This window comes from Podarcis tiliguerta, assembly GCF_965153285.1.
Source record: "Podarcis tiliguerta genome assembly, chromosome: 13".
In the NCBI taxonomy this organism is placed as follows: Eukaryota; Metazoa; Chordata; class Lepidosauria; order Squamata; family Lacertidae; genus Podarcis; species Podarcis tiliguerta.
In genome coordinates, this window is record NC_139546.1 from 29,225,634 (window position 1) to 29,242,693 (window position 17,060).

General features: G+C 43.2%; 1 protein-coding gene across 1 annotated transcript; it reads left to right on the top strand.

Annotated features, from left to right (window-relative positions):
- Nucleotides 1-1,880: 1,880 nt before the first annotated feature.
- LOC310662118 (uncharacterized protein) lies at nucleotides 1,881-16,476 on the top strand (the record flags this gene model as incomplete). The annotated part of the gene is made up of 4 exons (XM_083408886.1): nucleotides 1,881-2,793; nucleotides 4,003-4,067; nucleotides 8,438-8,644; nucleotides 15,715-16,476. The coding sequence occupies 4 exons, from the start codon at nucleotides 1,881-1,883 to the stop codon at nucleotides 16,474-16,476; spliced, it is 1,947 nt and encodes a 648-aa protein (XP_083265012.1).
- Between the last annotated feature and the right edge of the window lie 584 nt (nucleotides 16,477-17,060).

Below are 17,060 nucleotides of genomic sequence, written 5' to 3' on the forward strand. Positions count from 1 at the left end.
GCAGAGCCCTGGCTGAGCTGCAGAAAGCCAGTTACACTGGCATAGCATCAGCTGAGCCAGGGTTGGAGATGAAGTGCCTACTTAGCCCAGCTGAGTAAGAGATCCACTGCATCCTAAGCTGCTCATCTTGGTGGAACATGCCATATGATTGCTCCTTTAGTGGCAAAACATGTCATGACTGAACAGGAACCCTGATCATTCCGGGTTTATGGCACAGGGGTGTTGGGACACAGGAAGCACATATATCCCTGCTCCTCTGTCCATGACTTGGAGGAAGAAACCTGATTGGTACATTGGTAAATGAGACAACCACTTCGTCCTGCCAAAAGATGATAATCATTTTGCTATTCCCAGCTGCATCAATATAGTATAGTATATTAATAAGTATAGACAATTTCTCTTTCTCACCTTGCAAAACATAGATATGACCAGCTTATCAAGTAGCTACATGTACAGTATTTCTAGGTTGTTAACTGGGAAAGGGTGGAATGGATATCCCTGATTTTCGGGAATGTATTAGTACAGTAGAATGTGTATTACAGTATCAGCTTGGCCTGCAATGAAAGGCATCCCGACTTCTGTTTCAAATGGTTAAAAGTGGTGGCAACACTTTTGAAAGTAGTTAGGATTTGCTGTCATTTCTTGAAGCTTGTGTAGTTTGCTTTCATCCACAGACTTACAACATATTTTGCCATAGTTCTAAACCTCCATGGATTCATTAGTGGGGTATTCCCATGAGCTTTCCTTAAACAAGAATATAAATAAAAACATGCTTCTTTGCTACATCACAGTGTGCTGCTTTAAAATAAGAAATAGTACTTCTTTGGTGGCCAGAGAGCGTTTTTGTGTAAGTTGGGTATGTTTGACATCCTCTGAATTTGCTCTTTGAAGTATGCAAGAATAAGAACTGAGTGTTTGTGCTCCGTATTAATAGAAAATGAAAGAAGTATGTTGCATAGGGAGGAATGATAGGGATAGTTATTACATGTTATTTCTAAGAGCAAACAAATAGTGTGCACTCTCATCAAACCTCTTGCTATTTTTTTCTTTGTGGAAGTGTCCATGATGTGGTCAGAGGCATCAAAATATAAATTCTTTTGAAACTCCCGATAACTTCACTTGAGACGGTGCCTGTGGTCTGCATATCACAGAATGCATACTTCCTGCCAGGAAGCCATGGTATGGGCTGGACTGGTCAATATTTTCCTACTCTATTATCATATTTACACAAACAAATTATATGCAATGGGACAAAATTTTAGTGTAAATTCTAGTGTGTTATAAAATGGTTTGATTCTCCCATACGAAAACACACACCCTGAAACTGGAGGAACTGGTTTATTTTTTCCTCGGGTAATAATGCAATTTTATCTATAACATCAGCTTATCTATCCCAACATTTATGCATTTATTTATTTAATTATTTAATAAGCCATTCTCCAACGGGTGGTAACGTAGGAGCTTTCCAATATGTGGTTAACACAGTTTTGGCAGCAACCAGAAGTTGCATGGAAAGCTCAGCTGCAAGGTCATTTAGACTGATCTTAACAAATGTAAAGAAGAACTGATGATGGTTGGTATATGAAACTGAGGGCAGGAGTTTGAGTCCTAAAAAGATCAAACTGACCTAAGCATATAAGGGGAGAGGGTAGCAAATCCTGTTAACCTTCATACGTGTGATATTTGCTCATGGACAGTGAGTGTAACAATTTGCTTTTCAGGTACAACCACACAGTGGAATTTGTTGCATACGGAAAGCCATGAAGGTGATACAGTCTATATAGCTGCATTATACCTGGAAAGCTTTCACTGATAATGCTGAATAGTACTGAAATTTCTAAAATAGCACTCTCCTAACTGTAATATTCAGATAAGACACCATGGGCACACCCTTCTTTAACAACCAAACATCAATAACAGAATTTGTACTTCTGGGATTTGTAACTATTAAAAGAGGGAAGTCCTTGCTCACCATCCTCTTCCTCGCAATGTATATTATGTGCTTCTTGGGCAACTCAGTCATCATCACTGTGTCTCTATTAAATCAGTCCCTCCACACACCTATGTATTTCTTTCTTGGCAATCTCTCCTTCCTAGATATCTGTTACATCTCCGTGACTCTCCCTAAAATGCTCATAGATCTTTGGGTCCAATCTCCACACATTTCCTTACTGGATTGTGCAGCACAAATGTATTTTCTTATCTCATTGGCGGGTGCTGAGGGATTTCTTCTTGCCTCTATGGCTTTGGATCGGTACTTTGCTATATGTCACCCATTGGTCTATGCAAGATTCATGACTAAATGGACCTGTCTCCAGCTGACTGCAGTATCCTGGGCTTGTGGCTTCTTCAATGCTACTCTCCATACAGCACTCACATTCCGGCTGTCTTTCTGCAAATCTAATGTGATCAGTCATTTTTACTGTGACATTCCTCCATTGCTGAGTATTTCATGCTCTGACACATCAATTAATGAAGTGGCACTTTTCACAGTTGGTGTATTTGTAGGTTTTAGCCCTTTTTTCTTTACTCTGATCTCCTACTCGTTGATACTTCATGCTGTTTTCAACAATCAGCAAAAAGGACATCGTCACAAGGCCATTTCCACCTGCGTATCTCATGTCACAGTTGTGATTCTGTTCTACTGCTCTGGGATATTCACATATTTTCGACCTACCTCCAGCTACTCACTGGAAAAGGACCAGCTTGTTGGGGTTCTCTACAATATCATAACTCCAACGCTTAACCCTATTATTTATAGCCTACGGAACAAAGAAGTGAAAAGAGCAATAAGTAAGTTATTAATTAGATAACATTATAAAGTTCGGACCTTTAACAAGAACTGAGATTAACTGAGACACACTGTTAATAAATGGTGGATCAAGACAACTGAACTTTCTTTAAAATAAAATGTTACACGGTGTGTGATGAGTTGAGAGACATGTGATTTCTGTTTTACCATATGATGCTAAATATTCCTGATAGGTATGTGATGTCCTCTAACCTTAGTTTCCAAAATAATAATAATGGTGCATTGTTTTGTAACTGCCAGTAGTGAAAGTTGCAAATAAATATGGAACCTTGATCAACTAACTTGTATGTGATCATTTCAGTATAGTGGTATGCATGATCCAAAGTAGATAGATAGATTAGATTAGATTAGATCGATGATTGATAGATGATAGATGATAGACGATAGATGACAGACGACAGACGATAGACGATAGATGGATGATAGATATTTTGTCTTCACTGATAATTTCTTGAGCACAACCTTAGATGTACCTTAAAATCCCACTTTAGGCAAATTTAGGTAATTTTTTTAGAACTGAAGTCATTCATAGGTGAATTCTTCAAAATATTCCTCTGGTTAACTTCCATCATTATGACGTTGGGAACCAATATGTTTCAGGCACTTTTGTTCCAAAGGTGACAGAAAGGTGAATAAAAGAGATGGTAATTCTGTATTTTAAATAACTAATACCACAATGCTAAGGATTGATGTAACATGGAAACCTTCACTGCTAAGAGTTCTTTTAGACATTTCATGGATGGCTCTAATCTTGGATCCCCAGTCTTGGGAGGGATATTGGCACCATTTGGAAAAGAGGATCTGTGGACAGGAGACTGCCACCCTACTCCCATGAGCATCTTTCACCAACTGCTTGCCATATTTCTGATATGCATACTTCACAAAATGCACTAGCTCTCAAATTAAGATTGTCCAGAGAAACTGAATTGAATTATGTCCATTTGTCCTAACTGGTGGAGTGAAGACTTAAAGGCTTCCAGAATAGCATGGAGCTTTTCAATGAAATCCAAACATGAAAGATTTTGTGACTCTTTGGGACATTTTAACCAAGCCATGCTCTACTGTCCTACACCTGATATCATATCTGCAATGTATTTCATGACAAACCTCTCTTTGTTTGTTAATAACTTGCAGTGTTCTTCTTTGATTTGTATCCCTAACATTCTATACTGAATTTGCTCTGAGTACAGGTATGGAGCGCTATACACAAATCTTTCAAATGAACAGAGTTGAGAATGACAATTTTCAGGTTACCGTAAAAGCACACTTGAATGGAACCAGGAGAGGAAACCTTAATGGCTGCAGATATATTATGAAACATAAAAAAAGCACCTTCACGGCTTTTCATTGTTTATTAAAATAACATTTCATTCCTGCAGATTTTATTTTATATGTAGCACATAATGATTCTATTTTTTGTTTCAATTGCTGCTTCCTTTTTATATTGCTAGGTGTTTTTAAAATGGCATTGTGACTTAAAATGCAAAGTGCCTTTTGTACCAGAATGTTGGGATAAAAAAGCTTTAATAAAACACAAAATAAAAGATATACCTTAATATACACATTGTTACAAGCAATCTTGCCCAACAGAATGCAATTTCTGCATTATTTTCACTAAAAAATGCACTTCTAGGTATACTTTCCCCCAGAATACACATTTGTGTACAGGTTATTTATTGGAGAACTGTATGGCAAAATTCAGAGAAGTTTAAAGAGATTTCAAAGGATAGGAGCATTTTGTTTAAAATATTGTTTCAGGAAGTATGGATTATTTAGATTCAAATTAAAATGTGAAGCAAATCAAATTTGTATTCCATTCCTGTTTCACAGATCCTTTCAGTAATGTATTAGTTGCAATGTCAGAATAGAACTGAAGATACTCAGGATCAAGTCCTTGTTCAGCCATGAAGCTCACTGGGTGGCCATGGGACAATCACTGCTCTTTAATCTAAACTCCCTCACATATGGTTGTGCGGATAAAATAAGGAAACATATATGCTACATTGAGCTGAGGCATAAATAAAGGTGGGGTGATACACACACACACACACACACACATGCATACATATATACGCATTCACTATACAGTGGTGCCTCGCAAGACGAAAAGAATCCGTTCCGCGAGTCTTTTCGTCTTGCGGTTTTTTCGTCTTGCAAAGCAAGCCCATTGACGGATTAGCGCTATTAGCACTATTGGCACTTTAAGGGCTAAAAACGGCTTTTTAAGCCTTGGGGGATTAGCGGTTTTGCTGCTAAAATGCTTTTAGCAGCTTAGCGATTCAAAATAAGGGGTTTTGGAGCAAAAAACCCCTCATTTTTTCCCCGTCAATTTTCGTCTTGCGAAGCAAGCCCATAGGGAAATTCGTCTTGCGAAGCGCCTCTGCAGATGGAAAACCCTTTCGTCATGCGGGTTTTCCGTCTTGCGAGGCATTTGTCTTGCGGGGCACCACTGCATTCTATAAGACCAGAAAATGCTTAAATGCCCACAGATTTCACATTCCAGACTGTGTCTTTGCACTTGACTCTAGCTACTGACTCCCCGCCCCCGTATTCTTACTAGAAATGAGTTTTGTCTCCAGACCTGTTGTTGAGGTATGCACCATGATGTGCACCATGACAGTGTGTGGTTGCAACATTGCACACCTGAGAACCATAATGTTCACATTTGATTAATGCTTACTCTGTGATGATGAAAACTCTGCTCTGTTTTGTTTTACCAAAGGCAGCATTGCCAATGGTCAGGTTCTCCATCCCCATTTTTGGGAATAGAGAGGAAGGCTGTGGGAGAGAGGCCTCCTAAGAGAACTGTGGGAGTTGAAAGCTTGTCTACCTGCACTAGAAATACTGATGGGAATTTACCTAAAAGGGTAGCTTTAGCAAATGCCTATTCATTGTATTCTAATAGACCAAGCATAATTTACAGATTCTTCCCTACTAAGCACTAATGAATGAATTTGTAATGATATTGCCTGTTTCATCTCCATACCAAAAGGGAAAATATATTTCTGCATGTAGCACTTTTTGAACTCTCTAGAGGTCTTTTGACCTGAATTTCCCTACAACACTGTTTTATTATCATTCTATCCCTGATGGATTTTATCAGAGGAATGCTCCCAACACTTTCTCTGCGGAATTAGGTTCCCTCAAGCATTGGATGGCATAAATACAGTGAATACATCAAAATTCCACCTAGATGTGAGCATCGGCTTGTGCCTAGTCACTTCACTTCAAACATCCATATAAAATGTGCAAATATTAGGGTGGGTGGTGGAGCAATGCTCCAGTTTAGCAAAACTAATGCTGCACACCTGGTAGAAAACATGCTGATGTTCTAGCAAATGTGTAGGTCGGAAGCAGGACTTGCTACCACTCTTATGCTTCCTCTGAAAATGTGTCTGTTGAACAGTCACACAAAGATAAATTATTTAGTTCATAAAAATCATACACATGGTCTGATTATAAAAGGGGGAGACTAAAAGCAGTATACAAAAAGAATTTAGAAATGCTAAATATATAAAAAGCCATTGGAAAATTGTATCTTAAATGGCTTTGGAAACATGGGATTTTTGTAAATAATTTGATGTTCCTTGCAACTTTAGAGATAACACCACTTCTTTTTAGTGGATTAAATACATAGAATTTTGTTGCTTCCATGAATTCATTGGCAGGGCATTCCCAACACTTTCCTTCAATCCTGAGCTGTATTGAGGGTGAGAGCACATCTATGAAAATACCTATGTTTGGAACTCCATTTTTCACTGTTTTGGAGCAAGAAAGAGCAAGCACTCATTCTGCAAAGTAAGTTTTTAAGGGTGTGGGGGGTATGATTGTTAAATCTAAATCAAAGGTCATAAATTCTGATGAAACATGAATACGCTTGCCTGTGTTTTAATTCTGGTGTGGAGGTGTGTGGAGGTGTATTAAGGATGTTCCCAGCCGATGGGATGCTGTGCTAAGTGGTTGGCCGGGATAAGTAGATGGCCATGCCACCCCAGGGCTGCCATGGATTGCCTTATTTGAAGGACAGGTGGAAACCCGTGAGCCTCCACAGTGGCCGGAGGGGATTGGGAAACATTCTGAAATGGTGCTGCATGTCTGGGGGAGAGAGGAGGTGCCACGTCAGGCTGACAAGACAGTCACTGACAAAAGAGTAGGCAGCCATTCTGGTGTGTGTGTGTGTGTGTGTGTGTGTGTGTGTGTATTAAGGACAGCAATCTTGACAACTAGACCCAATGGATAAAAAGTCATTGGACCACCTCATAATTCTGTAAATTATATGGCTCTCACTAAGAGCCATATAAACACAGAAAGTAAAAATTAACTCATAATCAGATTTGCTTTGAATTACAAAATATTTTCTTACTTAGCAGTTTTCTAGACTGCCTTTCCTCTCACAGGGTTATCTCAGGACAGTTCCTAATTCGGGGTTAAAGTTCACATGATTGGATCAGGGCATGTTATATATTTGAGAACTGCAAACCTACTATATTTGACACGAACTGATTAGTTTTGATTTCCAGCAGCACCATTATTCATGATGTGTTTGCATAGACCATATTATCACATGACAAAATTGTGTTGCTTTAATGCAGTGCGGTCCTCCACTTATAAGAATCTTAATCCAACCGCATGTACAATTGGATCAAGTTTACTTCTTTACACTGTTTTAGCAATGCATACAAGTCAACACCTTCAACTATGCACTGTGGACCACAAAAACTTATGCAGTTATAAATTTGCTAGTATTTCATGAGCTGTAAGCCAAACCATTATTTTTGCTTCACCAAAAAATCTACCCAGGAAAGTGCTTTTTCCGCACTTTTTCACAATATGTACAGTGTACATTATAAACATGTGGAAGATGGGGGGGGGGATATATGAGAAAGCTGAAAGTGAAATAAAACTATGCACACATAATGCTAGAAAGTAGAAAATTGTAAAATATAAAAGGACCCAAGAGAGAATTCTGAATCCATTCATTTTACTTCAGGTAATATATCCCAAAATCTGAGAATAAATTAGGAAAATTTGGGAACAATGCCCATTTATGAGTGCTATTGTATTCACACCCTCTTGGGGGTCTTATAGAAAGCCATTGTTAGAACAGAATGATGAACCACATAGCTCTTTTGGCTGATTCAGCAGGCACTTCTTAAATTCCTAAGCATTTTGTAAAATCAGTTTTGAATTCAAGCATGTGATAATTTAGACAATTCTTAATCCAATTTCAAAGGCATTTGTGTATGAGGTTCATGGGGTAATTACATTCATTAACAAAACAGTTCTGAGAAAGATTGAAAATGAGGGAGTGGGAAAGATAATGGTTTGGTCTGCATGCCAGGCTAAGCAAACCATAATTTAGCATCAACATATGAGAATGGGGGCTTCCAGGAAGAAAATTTAATCTACTTTGTTCTTCTCTGATCACTTTGCCGCCATGCCATGCCATGAGGTTTGAATCCACTCTAATGCCCTAACCTTCTCCAGACTAATTATGGATTTGTAGAATTCCTTTATCCTAAGTTATGTTTTTGCCTGGTGTGACATGCAAGCCAGACCAGTATCAAGAGTGTAATGATCTGATTTAATTAATAATCTAGATCTACCTTTTCCTCTTCCATACAGGATATCCATTCTATGGAAGAGCTAGCTGAGAACCAGACCAGTCTAAATGAGTTCATCCTGGTAGGGTTTTCATACCTTGCTGAATGGCAAATCTTGCTGTTTTTGTTTTTTCTGGTGATGTACATTACTGCCTTAGTTGGGAACATGCTCATAATTCTGCTTGTGAAACTCAACCATTCCCTTCAAACTCCCATGTACTTCTTTTTGGTAAAGCGTGTTCTCCAATAAATGAGAGCACGTGTTGCGATGTGGGCCACCGGGCCAGGCCTCTTGTTGCCAGGCTGGTTAATAGTTATTGCCTGGCATCTGTGATTGGATAACCGGGTTGCTGGGGCAAATTGTATGTTGCAAATTGAGTGGGTGGGACCATAGTCTTTAAATATTGGTGCACTCTGGTTTCTCTTTCTCTTTGCAGAGTGCATCGGATCAGGAGCAATCTTCTCATTGTCTGGTTACATTTCTTTATTTCCCCCCTTCTTTTTAATCCTCTCTAGTCCCTTAATTAATTTAATTCCCCTCTCTAGTCCCTTAATTAATTTAATTCCCCTTTTTTCCTGTTTGATTTCCCACCCACCCCTTTCCCTGCCCCTGTGGGAAGATTCTCCCTGTACCTGTGAGCGCTGCCTGTGCATAATCCTCCTGGGCTTGCCTTTCCCAATAGGGAGAGAGCCCCCATTAGGGGCTTTCTTTTGCAAAGAGGTTTCCCCCATTTTTGCCTGTTTAATTGTGGGGCTAGTCAGGGCTGTTCTCAGCCTAGCTAGAATCACTTTGTTTATAGTATCCCCAAAGGTTGGCTTTATTTTGGTTGCATGCAGTGCTGTTGGCCGAGTTTTAATTTAGCCTTGGGCAGGAGCACTATATTGAGTTCCTTTAATATTGCAATGAGACAAAAAAGGCAGAGAGCAGAAGCATGGAGGCCTTCACGGCCTTCTCGGCCTGCACATATCATTCAAGCCTAAGCCTGCTACAGTTAGCAGTACAGTAAATTCCCAGCTTACCTGGAATCACTTTCGTTTATAGTATCCTCATAGGTTGGCTTTATTTTGGGTGATTGCAGTGCTGTTGGCCGAGTTTTAATTTAGCCTTGGGCAGGAGCTCTATATTGAGTTCCTTTAATATTGCAATGAGACAAAAATGGCAGAGAGCAGAAGCTGGGAGGCCTTCACGGCCTTCTCGGCCTGCACACATCATTTAAGCCTAAGCCTGCTACAGTTAGCAGTACAGCAATTGTTAGTCTCTGTGGTATGTGACTCACTTTCTCTATAAGAATTTATCTGTTTGCAGGCTCACTTGTGGCTAATGTATATCGTAGGCAGACAGAGTGGAGCCAGAGGCTCTCTGTGCCTCCAGTGAGCACTCTGTGTATGCTCTTTAACTATGCTGTTTCTGAACAAGTTTATTTTCTTCAAGTTTGTTTGCCCTGATAGTGGCAACTGCCATTTTAGAGACGAGCCATTGTGGCTTAGTGGCTAGAGTGCAGGACTAGGACCTGGGAGACAGGGTTCATATCCCCCACTTAGCCATTCTTATCACATAACAAAACAAGCTGCTCCTTTTGGACTATTCTGTTGCATGGTAGTTCAGCCCACTTGTGATATTGCTCCCAAAAAGAAGTTTGGGTTTCTTGAGGGCATGCTTCCCTCTAAAGGGCAAACAGGGGCACCTGGACAGGCGGTGGGCTGCCTCGAGTTTGTTAACTCATTGGAAACATTTATGTCTGGCCTAGCAGGTGATCTTAGGGCTTGGCCCGCTTGGCCCTAGAATTTGATGGCCTCTGGCAGCGTTTCCGGCCTGAATAGCTTCCCCATGTGGTGCACAAAGCATTGGTTTCACCAGTTCCTTACATTTAGTTTTTTGCAGACTATGACAGAGCCTTCGCAGATGCCTCCAGAGATTGCTTCTCCTGCAGAGGTTGACTTGCTGATGCCCTAGGTGCCTTCTTCCAGAAGGAAGCGTCTTCAGAGGTGGCGATCCAGGAGCAGGGAAAAGGGGAGCAGGGATGATGCTTACACCTCCTTGCAGGTATGTCAAACCTGGGTCTCTAGGGACCATCCTGGATAGCTCAGCTGGTCAGCGTATGGTGCCGGTAATCCATCAGATGTCTACTACCAGACTTTTAGAAGACATCTAAGGCAGCCCTGTTTAGGGAAACCTTTAATGTTTGCTGCATTACTGTATTTTAATCTTTTGTTGGAAGCTGCCCAGAGTGGCTGAGCAAGCCCAGCCAGATGGGCGGGGTACAAATAGATCATCATCACCATTATTATTATTATTATTATTATTATTATTATTATTATTTTGTGGGAGAGTGGACTAGATCATCCTCAGGGTCCCTTCCACCCCACTATTCTTTAAGTTGCAATTCACTATGGGAACGTTAGATGCAGGGCTGCCATTATCCCCTCAGCTTGCTAGGATCGCAGGGACGGGGACATGTGGACCACTTGCGCAGCTCCACATTTCAAATGGAAATTCCCTGAGCAATAGAACCTTAAGCTGTATGCAGGAAGCTGGCCCGGCAGCAGCTTTGTTGGGACTTTTTAGGGTTTCTGGCCGGCGTTGGCCCTGTAAATCTACACATCATGGTGGCAACTCAAGGCAGGGCATTCTGCCCAAGTGGGGGCTGGCGACTAGCAAGCAATAACTCGATACCTCTCACCCATATTTCCATAAAAATATCTTCCTTGAAAGCCTGGCTAAAAGGTTATCTAGATGGGTCAATGGTTTTGTGCTTGTGGGAAGGCTTTTCCCAAGGTTTGGGATTCCTCTGGCTTTTCAGCCAGTGGCTCAGAACACAGCAACTCTAAGCCAGTCAGAGAGCTACCTGTGGTAGCAAGTAAGAAGGTTAGGAAGCAGCTTTCATTGGGACGCATGGAGGTATCCCCTTGATTCTCCTGCTATTCCTATTTTCATTTATCCCCTTTAGGGATCGTCCCTAAGAAAGCCCCATATAATCCCCCTTATAATTTATCGCATCCCATAGGCACCTCAGTGAATGACTCTCTGGAATTGTTCCGTGAAATATGCATCTTTGGATCAGGCAGTTGAGCTTACCAACAAATTGGATGAGGGCCTGGTTGACATTATGCGATATTGAATTGGCTGTTAGGCTGCTGCCAGTTCACCCTCTAGATTATAAGTAGTTGGGCTTTAATTGGATGGTCCTTACATTTATAAGGCGATGCCAATATAAGGCGATGCCAATGGGTTGCGCTATAGGCTGTGCAGCACTCAAGTCCTTTCTGGTTTGAACATTGCGAGTCAAGACTCGTTTAACTGGGGGTACCATTATTTGGATTATCTTACTGGCTGGTTCATGTGACATCAGCCTCTGCTAAGGCTTACTGTACGCCCCTTTTATTCCCTGAGGAGCTGGGTGTTCCCAGTGGATAGGTCAGTGGCTCCACTGCCCCTTTAACGTATTTGGGGGCTAGCTGGATACCGTTGCTCATACCTCTGCTTGCCTGTGGAAAAGCTGTTTGCCGTGAAGGACGTTATTCTTGTAATACTTCCTCTGATAGCAAATGTTGCTTTGTCAGATTCTATCATTGCTAGGTCAGTTTAATAAATAAATAAATAAATAAAATAAAATTGGCATGCAGGGTGGTTGTTCCAGGCTGCCCCTTCCATTCCTGCTTGGCCAGGTGGTCTCTTCATCATCCTGTACAGTGGCCTTGAGCCTGGCAGGGCAAGGCAATCACATGTGACCTAACTTTTCTTGAGTTTTCCCCATTGTAGTGTCAGCGCACATCTGGACTGAGGAGTACAGGGACCGTCGGGTCTGTCTTGGTCTGATAACCAGGCAGTGTGAAGGTCCTGGCAAAATGGTCCTCATGCTTCGGCAGTCTCCGCCCCCCTTTTATGTGCTTTCCAGCTGCACTGCTTAAGGTTTAATATTGCGTTTCTGCTCGTTTTATTACGGGATCATCTATTGTTTTCACTGTCACTATATCCCATTTTCAGTTGGAGAGCTTCAGATCCTGGGCTCTGGACGCCCAGCTATAGCCGGATTTTCTGGAGCTCCTGTGGCGCTTTGGCAACAATTGATAATTTAGAGGAGGAGTAGCTTACATTTCCCCTTCTGCTTTCAGGTCTTATGAGGAGGCCTGGACTGATTTCTTAGCGTTTAGCTGGCAGTCCTCGGCCATTCAGAGGAACTTGCCTCCATTCTCTGAGCAGGACCTGCAGTAATTCGCCCACCTGCTGCAGATCGGATGCACTGTTAAAACTATCAGAATTCAGTCCGCTGCAATGTCTGCTGGAGTAAAGCTTTAATTTTTCAGAGACTCTCCTAAAAGTGTGTCGTGCGCAGGGTCTCGGAAGGTTGGTAAAGGCTCCAGCCTTCACAGGACTGCAGGCAGGAAGCCGGTCAATCTTGACCTATGCAGTATCCGCAACAAGTTAATATTTGTCTCCTGGTTCTAGTTCCAGACGAGACTTCTTTCAGTATTCCATTCTAATTTTGGTGTACTGAGGGTTGGGGAAATTGGAGCCAGCACGGGGCTGAGAGTTTGGAGGCTTATTGCCTCTGGATTTTTCCTTATCTGCTTTGGAGCTTGTCATAAGTGTCTGGAGCTCTAAGTCAGACCTAGTGGGCAGGGTTGCCATCATCGGGCTTCCAGTCACAGATAAGGTGGGCCCTTGCCCTGTTATTGTATACTGAAATATTTGGCTTTTCGTTCCCCTGGGGGCTGGCTCGATTCTAGAAGTTGCTGGTTCTCGTGGGTTGCTCCTTCGGGATATATGTGTTTCCCTTTTGGAGTTGAGACTTGTAGTGCGCAACTCCACAAACTGACCAGCTGGGTCGGGGGGAGGTTGTCCGCCTCCCAGTGACTGGTGAGGTGGGCCCGTTCCCGGTCAAGGATGCAAGGATGCAAGGAAGTACTTGGCCTTGAGACCTCCTGAGGACAGCCCCCTACTCATGCAATAAAATGGTCACCCTTTGGCGCGACACCAGTTCACATAAGTCATACGTAAGGCCATCTCTGCTTGTGGGATCTCGGCCTCTGGTTTCGCTCCTCATTCCTTTTGCATAGGTGCAGAGACTATGGCAGCCCATTGGGGCTTCTCAGCCACCAGGATCAAGGATTTGGGGAGATGGAAATCGTATGCTTTCAAGGGTTATGTGCGAAACAAAATGCTGAGTTTGGTACTAATGCTTGTTGTTTCAACCCTTGTAGATCCCACGCTGGTCCACGTCTGGATAGTGGGACACAGCATCGTTCATTGGGCTGGCAGCAGAGCGAGGCAGTCTGCAAGGGGAGCGTGTCTCGGCCTCCCACAGCACGTGCAAGTGTCATGGTTTTCCAGACGCGGAATGTCATGGGGAGAGTTTATGCCGCTGATTGGTCACCGGCTGCTCTCAGACCTCCCCACCCTATGGCCATAGTGGTGCAGCTGGGAAAAAATGATGTGGCAACTATTGATTGCCTTGCTTTGTGCACCTCAATCCAAAAGGGATTTGGAGGCATTGGCAGCCTTATTACCTTCAGTGAGAATAATTTGGTCTCACTGGTTGCAGAGGCAAACCTGGCGCGGTGTTCCCTCCCGGAGGCCGCTGAAAGGGCCAGGAAGCGCATTAACTCTGCTGTTTGCGTGAAGGTATTGGAGCTGGGTGGTTTGGTGATTTCGCACCCAGACATTAATTTTAAGGCTGAGGCCCTTTACCGGGCAGATATAGTGCACCTCTCCGATTTGGGGAATGATGTTTGGCTGGATGTGGTGGCTACTAAATTGGGTTCCTGGTTGGGTTTGTGAGTGGTTGGCGGCGAGCGTTAGAGCTCTTGTGGCGGTTAGGCATTGGTTATAATATGCTGGTGTTGGAGGGGGCTGAACAGGCGGTGCCTGCCCCTCCTATTGCGATGAAGGGAATTCTGTTAAAGGAATCCTGGGGCTTGCCATGATTTCGTCCAATCCCTGTTATGGGACCAGGGCCGCCCAATCCCTGTTATGGGAATCCCTGTTATGGGACCAGGGCCGCCCAATCCCTGTTATGGGAATCCCTGTTATGGGACCAGGGCCGCTCAATCCCTGTTATGGGAATCCTTGTTATAGGACCGGGCAGGCAAGCTTTCGGGGAGCTGCTGGGGAGAGCGGCGTGGGTCCGACGCTTAGCTCAGGTGACCCCCCAGTTTGACTTTCTCTTCTACTGGCTACCGATCGGACCTCGGGATGCCAGTTCTGTCCCAGGCGGGGGGACAGATAGTCATAACCAATGTCTAAACAACCACTCACTGATTTTGTATTTTAATAAAGTTGTGGCCAAAATAGTGCCCAAAAACCAAAACTAAATTAAGTGTTATGTGTGAAGTTATTTGAGGGGTGGCCTGGGGACCTACACGCGCAAAGCGTGTTCTCCAATAAATGAGAGCACGTGTTGCGGTGTGGGCCACCGGGCCAGGCCTCTTGTTGCCAGGCTGGTTAATAGTTATTGCCTGGCATCTGTGATTGGATAACCGGGTTGCTGGGGCAAATTGTATGTTGCAAATTGAGTGGGTGGGACCATAGTCTTTAAATATTGGTGCACTCTGGTTTCTCTTTCTCTTTGCAGAGTGCATCGGATCACCCGCCCACCCGCCCTCTTTTCCGGTTGACCTTGCTTTGCCTGTCATGGGGGTCGTCTGCCTTGGCGCAGGGGCCTAGTAGGAATTTTGCCATTTGGTGATTGGCTGTGCCATTTGGTTTTTGCCTACTACTCTGCAATTCGTCACAACTTGTAAGGTTGCGGTTAGGCATTGGTTATAATATGCTGGTGTTGGAGGGGGCTGAACAGGCGGTGCCTGCCCCTCCTATTGCGATGAAGGGAATTCTGTTAAAGGAATCCTGGGGCTTGCCATGATTTCGTCCAATCCCTGTTATGGGACCAGGGCCGCCCAATCCCTGTTATGGGAATCCCTGTTATGGGACCAGGGCCGCCCAATCCCTGTTATGGGAATCCCTGTTATGGGACCAGGGCCGCTCAATCCCTGTTATGGGAATCCTTGTTATAGGACCGGGCAGGCAAGCTTTCGGGGAGCTGCTGGGGAGAGCGGCGTGGGTCCGACGCTTAGCTCAGGTGACCCCCCAGTTTGACTTTCTCTTCTACTGGCTACCGATCGGACCTCGGGATGCCAGTTCTGTCCCAGGCGGGGGGACAGATAGTCATAACCAATGTCTAAACAACCACTCACTGATTTTGTATTTTAATTAAGTTGTGGCCAAAATAGTGCCCAAAAACCAAAACTAAATTAAGTGTTATGTGTGAAGTTATTTGAGGGGTGGCCTGGGGACCTACACGCGCAAACCTATCTTTCTTAGAAATAGGTTACACCACTAGTGTGGTGCCCCAGATGTTGGCACATCTGTTAACAAAGCGTAAAAGCATTTCCAAAGCTAGATGTGCAGCCCAGATGTATGCCTTTACCATCCTGGGGCTGACAGAATGTTGCCTCCTGGCAGCTATGGCATATGACCGCTATGTTGCCATATGCCACCCATTGCACTACACAGTAATGATGAATCACCAAGTCTGTACAAAGTTGGCAGCCGCAGCGTGGATTATTTGCTTCTTGGTACAAGTTGCTCAAACAGCATGGATCTTCAGTTTACCCTTCTGTGGTTCTAAACACATCCAGCATTTCTTTTGTGATATCCTACCAGTGGTGAAAACGGCATGCACAGATACCTACAAAAATGAGATTGCTGTCATGGCAGTGACCATCACTTTTATCATGAGTCCATTCCTACTAATTATCCTCTCCTATGTCCGTATAATTTCAACCATCCTTAAGCTTCCTTCTGCTGAGCAAAGGCGGAAAGCCTTCTCCACTTGCTCCTCACACCTCACGGTGGTGACATTATTCTTTGGGTCAGGCCTCTTCACCTACTTAATGCCCAGGTCTGAATATACTTCACGGAGTGACCAAATGAGTGCTCTTATGTACACAGTTGTCACTCCGGTTTTAAATCCCATTATATATACCCTAAGAAATAAAGAAGTGCAGAAAGCATATAAGAAAACAATTGCAAGGGTCTTCTCTCCACAAAACCCAACTAGCTGAATGTCTGAAGAATGGAGCATAGAAAAAAGGAAAAAAGTAAACACCGAAGACATAACTACTGATTAAGCGGATGTAAATATTTCATTCAAATGCGGCTCATGGCTGCATTATTGCAGGAAGCCAACCAGATCCCAACCCAATGCAACCTGGACTGTCTGTATATCAGTGATCATTTGGGAGGGATTCTTGCTTTAACTATAAATCTACATGTGCTTTGATTATTGATTATTTCTTTTTGTAGACTGTTTGCTGTACAGGAACCTGCTTTTTACATGTGTCTTACATGGTTATTGAAGAGCTAAGTGTGAAGCACACTCAGTACCAATGGTTTTCTGGTTTATTGCTGTCATACAGTTGACATCTTTTCTCAATAAATATTAGGTATCCATTTACTCACAGACCCAATTCTGACACACACAAAGTGTATGACCGTGTTTTAGATTTTACTAAAATTCTCCCCTGTGGGGAAGGCGGTGGAGAGTATCTCCCACACAATTTAGGTGCCACTGCAGCCCCGAACACCCTCCTTCAGCGATGAGCTTTTGGCACTGAAAACTGTCTTTGTTTCAGCAAGTGTCATTTTG